This window comes from Mesoplodon densirostris, chromosome X (assembly GCF_025265405.1).
Source record: "Mesoplodon densirostris isolate mMesDen1 chromosome X, mMesDen1 primary haplotype, whole genome shotgun sequence".
NCBI classification, from domain to species: domain Eukaryota; kingdom Metazoa; phylum Chordata; class Mammalia; order Artiodactyla; family Ziphiidae; genus Mesoplodon; species Mesoplodon densirostris.
Window position 1 is genome coordinate 138,198,458 of NC_082681.1, and position 9,809 is coordinate 138,208,266.

Below are 9,809 nucleotides of genomic sequence, written 5' to 3' on the forward strand. Positions count from 1 at the left end.
CGTGACAAGGTCCCCACATCACCACATCAAGGGACAGTGTCCCCTCATCATAGCATCAAGGGACAGGATCCTCTCCTCACAGCATCACGGGTCAGGTCCCCTCATCACAGTCTCACGAGACAGGGTCTCCTCATCGCAGCATCAAGGGATAGGGTCACCTCATCAAAATGTCAAGGAACAGGGTCCCCTCATAACACCATCAAGGGATAGGGTCCCCTCATCACAGCATCACGGGACAACGTCCCCCCATCACAGCATCAAGGGACAGTTTCCCTCATCCCAGAATCACTGGGCAGGATCCCCTTATCACCTCACCAATGGAGAGTGTCCCCTAATCACAGCATCACGGGACAGGGTCCCCTCATCAGAGCATCACAGAAAAGCATCCCCTCATCACAGCATCACGGGACAGGGTTCCCTCTTCACAGCATCACGGGACAATGTGTCCACATCCCAGCATCACGGAACAGGGTCCCCTCATCAGAGCATCAAGGGACAGGGTCCCCTCGTCACCACATCACGTTACAGGGTCCCCTCATCCCAGCTTCACGGGACATGGTCCCCTCAACACAGCGTCACGGGACTGGGTCCCCTTACACAGCATCACGGGACAGGGTCCCCTCATCACCACGTCAATGTGCAGGGTCCCCTCATCACCACTTGAAGGGACATTGTCCCCTCATCACACCATCACGCGACAGGGTCCCCTCACCACAGCATCAAGGGACACGGTCCCCTCATCACAGCATCACGGGTCAGGTCCCCTCATCACAGTCTCACGAGACAGGGTCTCCTCATCGCAGCATCAAGGGATAGGGTCACCTCATCAAATGTCAAGGGACAGGGTCCCCTCATGACACCATCAAGGGCTAGGGTCCCCCATCACAGCATCGCAGGACAGGTTCCCCTCATCACAGCATCACTGGACAGGGTCCCCACATCACCACATCAAGGGACAGTGTCCCCTCATCACAGCATCAAGGGACAGGATCCTCTCCTCACATCATCACGGGACAGGATCCCCGCATCACCACGTCAATGGGCAGGGTCCCCTCATCACCACATGAAGGGACATTGTCCCCTCATCACACCATCACGCGACAGGGTCCCCTCACCACAGCATCAAGGGACACGGTCCCCTCATCACAGCATCACGGGTCAGGTCCCCTCATCACAGTCTCACGAGACAGGGTCTCCTCATCAGAACATCAAGGGACAGGGTCCCCTCGTCACCACATCACGTGACAGGGTCCCCGCATCACAGCATCTCGGAACAGGGTCTCCTCATCACGGCATCAAGGGACAGGGTCCCCTCATCACAGTATCACGAGACAGGGTCTCCTCATCGCAGCATCAAGGGATAGGGTCACCTCATCAAACTGTCAAGGGACAGGGTCCCCTCATGACAACATCAAGGGCTAGGGTCCCCTCATCCCAGCATCGCGGGACAGGGTCCCCTAATCAGAGCATCAAGTGACAGGGTCCCCTCGTCACCACATCACGTGACAGCGTCCCCACATCACCACATCAAGGGACAGTGTCCCCTCATCACAGCATCAAGGGACAGGATCCTCTCCTCACAGCATCACCGTACAGGGTCCCCTCATCACAGCATCACGGTACAGGATCCCCTCATCACAGCATCACGGGTCAGGTCCCCTCATCACAGTCTCACGAGACAGGGTCTCCTCATCGCAGCATCAAGGGATAGGGTCACCTCATCAAAATGTCAAGGAACAGGGTCCCCTCATAACACCATCAAGGGATAGGGTCACCTCATCACAGCATCACGGGACAACGTCCCCCCATCACAGCATCAAGGGACAGTTTCCCTCATCCCAGAATCACTGGGCAGGATCCCCTTATCACCTCACCAATGGAGAGTGTCCCCTAATCACAGCATCACGGGACAGGGTCCCCTCATCACAGCATCACGGGACACGGTGCCCTCATCACAGCATCACTGGACAGGGTCCCCACATCACCACATCAAGGGACAGTGTTCCCTCATCACAGCATCACGGTACAGGGTTCCCTCATCACAGAATCTCGGAACAGCGTCCCCTCATTACAGCATCAAGGGACAGGTTCCCCTCATAACAGCATAACGGGACAGGGGCCCCTCATCACAGCATTATGGGATAGGGTCCCCTCATCACAGCAACAAGTGACAGGATCCTCTCCTCACAGCACCACGGGGCAGAATCCCCTCATCACCACATCACACGACAGGGTCCCCTCATCACAGCCTCACGAGACAGGGTCCCCTAATCACAGCATCACGGAAAAGGGTCCCCGCATCACAGCATCAAGGGACAGGTTCCTCTCATCACAGCATCACTGGGAATGGTCTACTCATCAGAGCATCTTTGGGCACGGTCCCCTCATCACAGTATCACTGGGCAGGGTCGCCTCATCACCAAATCAAGTGACAGGGTCGCCTCATCACAGCATCACGGGACTTTGTTCCCTCATCACAGCATCACTGGGCAGGGTGCCCTCATGTGCATATCAAGGGAGAGGGTCCCTTCATCACAGCATCACTGTTCAGGTCCCCTCATCACCACACCAAGGGACAGTGTTCCCTCATCACAGTATCACCGGACACGGTCCCCTCATCCCAGCATCACGGGACCCTGTCCACCCATCTCAGCATCACTGGCGAGGTTCCCTCATCTCCACCTTAAGGGACAGTGTCCCCTCATCACAGAATCACGGAACAGGGTCCCCTCATCACAGCATCATGGGACAGGGTCCCCTCATCATAGCAACAAGGGACAGGATTCTCTCCTCACAGCAGCACGGGACAGGGTCCCCTCATGACAGAATCAAGGGACAGGGTCCCCTCATTACGTCAATGGGCAGGGTCCCCTCCTCACAGCATCATGGAAAAGGGTCCCCTCATCATAGCATCTCAGGACAGTGTCCCCTCATCACAGCATCACTGGGCAGGGTCCCCTCATCAACACATCAAGGGACAGTGTCCCCTCATCAAAATATCACGGGATAGGGTCCCCTCATCACAGCATCACTGGGCTGGTTCCCCTCATCACGACATCAGGGGACAGGGTCCCCTCATAACAGCATCACGGAGACAGTGTCTCCTCATGGCAGCATGAAGGGATAAGGTCACCTCATCAAAACGTCAAGGGAGGGCTTCCCTGGTGGCGCAGTGGTTGAGAATCTGCCTGCTAATGCACGGGACACGGGTTCGAGCCCTGGTCTGGGCAGTTCCCATATGCCGTGGAGCAATTAAGCCCTTGAGACACAAATACTGAGCCTGCGCGTCTGGAGCCTGTGCTCCTCAACGGGAGAGGCCGCGAACCGCGATGAAGAGTGGCCCCTGCTTGCCACAACTAGAGAAAGCCCTCACACGGAGGCGAAGACCCAACACAGCCAAAAATAAATAAGTAAATATATTTATTTAAAAAAATAAAAACAACAAACAAAAACTCAAGGGACAGGGTTCCCTCATGACAACATCAAGGGATAGGGTCCCCTCATCACAGCATCACTGGGCAGTGTCCCCTCATCAACACATCAAGGGACAGTGTCCCCTCACAACATCACGGGTCAGGGTCCCCTCATCACAGCATCACTGGGCAGGGTTCCCTCAACACACCAGGGGACAATGTCCCCTCATCACAGCATCACGAAACAGGGTCCCCTCATCACAGCATCACTAGGCAAGATCCCCTGATCCCCACACCAAGGGACAGTGTTCCCTCATCACAGTATCATGGGATAGGGTCCCCTTATCACAGCGTTACGGACAGGGTGGCCTCATTACAGCACCAAGGGAGAGGGTCCCTTCATCACTACATCACCGGAGCGGGTCACCACATCAATGGACAGGGTCAGCTCATCAAAACATTAAGGGATAGGTTCCCCTCATGACAACATCAAGGGATAGGGTCCCCTCATCACAGCATCACAGAACAGGGTTCCCTCATTACAGCACCAAGGGACAGGGTACCCTCATCACCACATCAAATAACAGGGTCCCCTCATCTCAACATCAAGGGAGAGTGTCCCCTCATCACAGCAACAATTAACAGGGTCCCCTCATCACATCAAGAGACAGGATCCTCTCATCACCGCATCACGGGGCAGGGTCCCCTGATCACAGCATCACAGGGCAGGATCCCCTCATCACCATATCACGAGACAGGATCCCCTCAGCATAACGTCAAGGCACAGTGACCCCTCATCACAGCATCACGGGACAGGGTCCCCTAATCACAGCATCCCGGAGAAGGGTCCCCTCAGCACCACAACAAGGAGCACGGTCCCCTCATCACAGCATCACGTGGCAGGTTCCCCTCCTCACCACATCAAGTGACAGGGTCCCCTCATCTCATAATCATGGGACAAGGTCCCCTCATCACAGCATTAAGGCACAGGGTCTTCATCACAGCATCACGGGACAGGGTCCCCTCATCACAGCATCACGGGACAGGGTCCCCTCATCACCACATCAAGGGACACGGTCCCCTCATCACAGCATCTCAGGACAGGGTCCCCTCATCACAGCATCACGCTGCCAGGTCCCCTCATCACAGTATCACGAGACAGGGTTTCCTCATCGCAGCATCAAGGGATAAGGTCACCTCATCAAAACGTCAAGGGACAGGGTCCCTGCATGACAACATCAAGGAATAGGGTGCCCTCATCACAGCATCGCAGGACAGGGTCCCCTCATCACAGCATCACTGAGCACGGTTCCCTCATCAATACACCAAGGGACAATGTCCCTTCATCATAGCATCACCGGACAGGGTCCCCTCATCACAGCATCAAGGGACAGGGTCCCCTTATACAGCATCACGGGAAAGGGTCCCCTCATTACAGCACCAAGGGAGAGGGTCCCCTCATCACCACATGAACGGACAGGGTCACCTCATCAAAACATCACGGAACAGGGTCCCCTCATTACAACATCAAGGGACTGGGTCCCCTCATCACCATATCAAGGGACAGAGTCCCCTTATCACAGCATCACGGGTCAGGTCCCCTCATCACAGTATCACAAGGCAGGGTCTCCTCATCGCAGCATCAAGGGATAGGGTCACCTCATCAAAATGTTAAGGGACAGGATCCCACAGCAGCACGGAACAGGGTCCCCTCATTACAGCATCAGCGGACAGGGTTCCCTCATCACCACATCAAGGGACAGGTTCCTCTCATCACAGTATCACTGGGAAGGGTCCACTCATCACAGCATCATTGGGCAGGGTCCGCTCATCACAGCATCAAGGGACACGGTCCCCTCAACACAACATCAAGGGACAGGGTTCCCTCATCACAGCATCACGGGACAATGTGTCCACAGCATCACGGGAAAGGGTCCCCTCATCACCACATCAAGGGACATTGTCCCCTCATCACAGCATCACTGGGTTGGGTCTCCTCATCACACCATCATGCGACAGGGTCCCCTCACCACAGCATCAAGGGACACAGTCCCCTCATCACAGCATCACGGGACAACGTCCCCGCATCACAGCATCAAGGGACAGTTTCCCTCATCCCAGAATCACTGGGCAGGATCCCTTCATCACCTCAGCAATGGAGTGTCCCCTTATCACAGCATCACGGGACAGGGTCCCCTCATCACAGCATCATGGAAAAGGGTCCCCTCATCACAGCATCACGGGACAACGTCCCCACATCACAGCATCAAGGGACAGTTTCCCTCATTCCAGAATCACTGGGCAGGATCCCCTCATCACCACACCAATCGACAGGGTCCCCTCATCACAGCATCATCGGGCACGGTCCCCTCATTCAGTATCCAGGAGCAGGGTTCCCTCATCACAGCATCACGCGGCAGGGTTACCTCATCACAGCATATCGGCCAGGGTCCCATTATAGAAAACTTCATGATGACTGTAGCCCCACATCCATGCCGGTCAGCGAGCTGTGCTTTGACTGTCCGATTGTAAGTGCTGTAAATTCAATGCTAATGAAGAAGGGGTTCTCTGCACCCTTTGGCTGCACTGGGCCCCGGAGCCAGTGCTCCCTGGCATCTACTCAGGGCACAGGGGCTGCGGGGCCTTCCGTGTGACAGATGCCCCAATACCTTCGAGGTCACAACAGCTGAGCCTGAGGGCCATGTGCAGCTGCCAGCACCGTCCTCAAAAGTTTCTGAAAATCTAGAACTTCTGAACTGAAACACTGATTAAAAGATAATTTAAGTTCATCAAAAAAAGAGAGATAGTGACAACCCAGAAGCGAGCCCCCCACATCGTAAAGGGCACATCCTTCCTGTGGCAGAATTACCCTCAGCTGCTGTTTCTCCTTTTCTGTCTCTTCTGAATTTTGCATAAGGTACCTGCCTGTAAAACATGTGGAAAGGGGTGGAAGCCTTTTTAGAACGTGAGCTTGGTTTCACAGAAAAGTGGAGCGGCCCGGAGCCTCGAGCACAGTACCCGCCGGGTGGGGGGTTGGTGACGGGGGCAACTGGCCACACACAGGCGTAGGGCCAGCACCTGCGGGGCGGGGACACAAGGCGGCCCCTCAGTCCGGGTGCACCTGGAGCGGCATCCTGGCCCGGAACGAGGGGCACTGAGGGGCTCCGTGCACGGCAGAGCGGCTCTGTGGCCTCAGGTCCCACCCTCCCCCTTGGGGCACAAGCCTCTGTGGGGCAGCCGCACCCACCCCCCACGGAGAGCGGTGCGCAGCCCCCATCGTGGGCCTGGCAGGTTCTCCCGGGCGGGTCCGGGCACCGCGGGACCCGAGCTCTCTGACCGCCCGGCCCCTCTGGTCCTCAGGATCTGATCGTCCACGTGCGAGACGTGAGCCACCCCGAGACAGAGCTACAGAAGGCCAGCGTCCTGTCGGCCCTGCGGGCCCTGCAGCTGCCGCGCCCGCTGCTGGACTGCATGGTGGAAGTGCCCAACAAGGTGGACCTGGTGCCCGGGTGAGCGCCTGCCGCCTTCCCACCGCCGGACCCCTCGCGCTGGCGACCAGGGTGCGCGCGGGTCTCCCGCCGGCGGGGCGGCCGCCTCCCCGCTGCTGCTCCCAGGCGTGCCCTGCCTGCCCCGCCTGCTGCCGCTTGAGCAGCGGCGCGCGGAGTGGGCTGCGCGCTTGGACCCCGCCCCCCCGCGCACCCGGATCGCACCCCAGCCCCACGCACGTCCTTCCTCTCACCTTCCGGCGGGGCCGCGTCCTCGCCCGCCACAATCCGAGCCCGTCACGGCTGGGCCTGCGGGCGGGGATCCCCCTCCGGCCCCTCTCGCTGAGCGGGCGGCCGCCCCTACAGGTACAGACCCGCCGAACCCGGCGCGGTGGCCGTGTCTGCGCTCCTGGGGCTCGGGCTGGAGGAGCTGAAAGCCAGGCTGGAGGAAGCAGTTCTGAGAGCCACGGGCAGACGGGTCCTCACGCTGCGAGTGGGGCTGGCGGGGCCGCAGCTGAGGTGCGTCGGGTTGGGCTGGTCCGGCGGCGGGGGTCGCACCAGTCGCTGCGCGGGGCGGGGGGAGCGGGGGGGTTCGCACCAGTCGCTGCGGGGGGAGCGGGAGGGGTCTCACCAGTCGCTGCGCGGGGCGGGGGGGCGGGGGGTTCGCACCAGTTGCTGCGCGGGGCGGGGCGGGGGGGGCGGGGGGGTCTCACCAGTCGCTGGGCGGGGCGGGGGGGCAGGGGGGTCGCACCAGTCGCTGCGCGGGGCGGGGAAGACGGCGCCAGGTGGGGCCCGGGTGCAACGCGGGGGCAGCCGCATCCCCCGCAACCGGTCTGGCTGCTCAGGCGGTGAGCAGGTGCCCGGCCGCTTACCCGCACGCCGGGGCCGTGGGCGATGTCACCCGCCAAGAAGCAGGACGCCTCGCTGGGGGCTTCGGGGCTCCGTCGGGGCCACCTGTTCCCACCAAACGCGTCTTCCTCCCAGCTGGCTGCATCAGGAGGCCACGGTGCAGGCGGTGGACGTGAGGCCTGAGGCCGGGGTGGCTGACGTCAAGGTCATCATAAGCGACTCAGCTTACGGCAGGTTCAGGAAGCTCTTTCCGGGGTGAAAGGACGCCCAAGGATGGGGATGCTCCCCGAGGACTGAGGCGGGCGCTCACGGGGGTCTGGGGGGCTGCAGCGTTCCCGCCTCAGAGAGAAGCGGCCTCGCTGCGCGGGCCCTACACCCCCGTGAGCCTGGCGGGAGGGCCGGTGGGGCTGGGAGCTGACGTCCCGTCCAGGGCGCTTGAGCCGCGAGACAGTAAAAGTTCTGCGTGTGTTCGTGAACCAGCCTTTCCGACTCTTCCGTGCCGGCCGCCCGGCAGAAGCCCTGCGAACGCTGGCCGTGAAGGAGGCAGGTCCGGCTTCCCCGTCCGCTCTGCGTCCACGCGTTCACGGCTGCCAGTCCTCGCCCTTCCCCACGGTAGCGTCAGGGGTATAATTAAAATGTCTCCCGACAGCCCAGCAAGCAGGAAGAATCTCCCCGTTTACAGGGCCAGGCGGCCCGGACCACCCATCACACGCCTGTTAGTTGTCTTTACCCAAAGGAAAAAATACAACTTTGGGCATCTTGTCGATAAGCAGGGAATCACATCCTGGGGCCAAACTCCCCCACGGTGAGGCAGGACCCCCTTCCCGATGTTTACTTTGCAGAGAGGCTCCAGGGCCCCCAGACAGACGTTCCCGGGATGCAAACAGGCCGGGGGACCTTCTGCTTAAAGAGAGTCACGCACATCTCAGGGAGACGGGACACTCTACGCTGCAGGTTTTCTAAAGGGAAAGCGAATGAGAAGGGCGTTCCCTTGCCCTTTGGGCGCCAGGAAAGGATTATTTTCTTTACCTCTGTATTCAGCGTTACAGGGGCGTTTTCCGAGTTGTCCCAGGCTTTCAGCACAGCTGGAAAAAGTCTCTGCGGGGCTTCCCTGGTGGCTCAGTGGTTAAGAGTCCGCCTGCCAATGCAGGGGACACGGGTTCGTGCCCCGGTCCGGGAGGATCCCACATGCCGCGGAGTGGCTGGGCCCATGAGCCATGGCCGCTGAGCCTGCGCGTCTGGAGCCTGTGCCCCGCAACGGGAGAGGCCGCGACAGTGAGAGGCCCGTGCACCGCGATGAAGAGTGGCCCCCGCTTGCCGCAGCTGGAGAAAGCCCTTGCACAGAAACGAAGACCCAACACAGCCAAAAATAAATATTAAAAAAAAAAAGTCTGCGCTTCTCCTAGGCGCGTGGATGCAGGGTGTCCATGTGAGCTTTCCTTGTTTTCTGAGACTCTGTTGTGCACACGCGGCTCTACAGGCCTCCAGCTAAGTCCTTGGTGTTCCCAGGCCCTCCACGCTTGCTTCTGTAACTGCCATCCTGTGGGGTTTCCGCCTGGGGCAGTGTGGCAGGCGGAATCGTGTCCCCTACAACGTCCACGTCCTAATTCCAGAGACACCCCCCCGCCCCCGAGGCACCCAGGTGAACCCACCAAGCCCCCTCCCCGTGGGTCCCCGTGAGCAGGAGGCAGAAGTGAGAGTCGGGGCAGGTGTGAGGAGAGAACTGGAGTCTGGGCTCAGAGGAAACTGCCTCTGCGGAGATGCTGCTGTGAGGTGCAGAGAGGGGTCCCGACCCCAGCAATCCGGTGGCTCCAGACCTGGGAAAGGGACGAAACAGTCCTCCCTGGAGCCTCCAGAAGGATGAGCCCTGCCCGTCCTGGGCGTCTGCCTGGGGGGACCACGTGCGACTACTGCCTGTAGGACGGGGACAATTAATCTGTGTGCTTGCAGCCGCCATCTGGGCGCCTGTGGCAGTGTGTACAGGGCCTGCATGGGACCCCGGGAACTTTGGGGCACAGGACAGTCAGGATGCGAGCCCCTGAGCCTGCGTGTGCAGGACAGC

At 59.6% G+C, this 9,809-nt stretch overlaps 1 protein-coding gene across 6 annotated transcripts in view; it reads left to right on the forward strand.

Moving 5' to 3' along the window:
- LOC132482366 (uncharacterized) overlaps positions 1 to 9,107 on the forward strand; it is a 229,050-nt gene extending 219,943 nt beyond the window's left edge. For 4 of the 6 annotated variants that reach the window (XM_060087638.1, XM_060087640.1, XM_060087642.1 and 1 more), the window contains 3 exons: positions 6,774 to 6,922; positions 7,265 to 7,417; positions 7,883 to 8,015. In XM_060087638.1, the coding sequence (XP_059943621.1) occupies positions 6,774 to 6,922; positions 7,265 to 7,417; positions 7,883 to 7,930 (350 nt within the window). In that variant the 3' untranslated portion in view covers positions 7,931 to 8,015. Of the gene's footprint in view, positions 1 to 6,773; positions 6,923 to 7,264; positions 7,418 to 7,882 lie in introns of all 6 variants that reach the window. The other 2 variants (XR_009530911.1, XM_060087639.1) reach the window with 2 other exon arrangements.
- Positions 9,108 to 9,809: the final 702 nt, after the last annotated feature.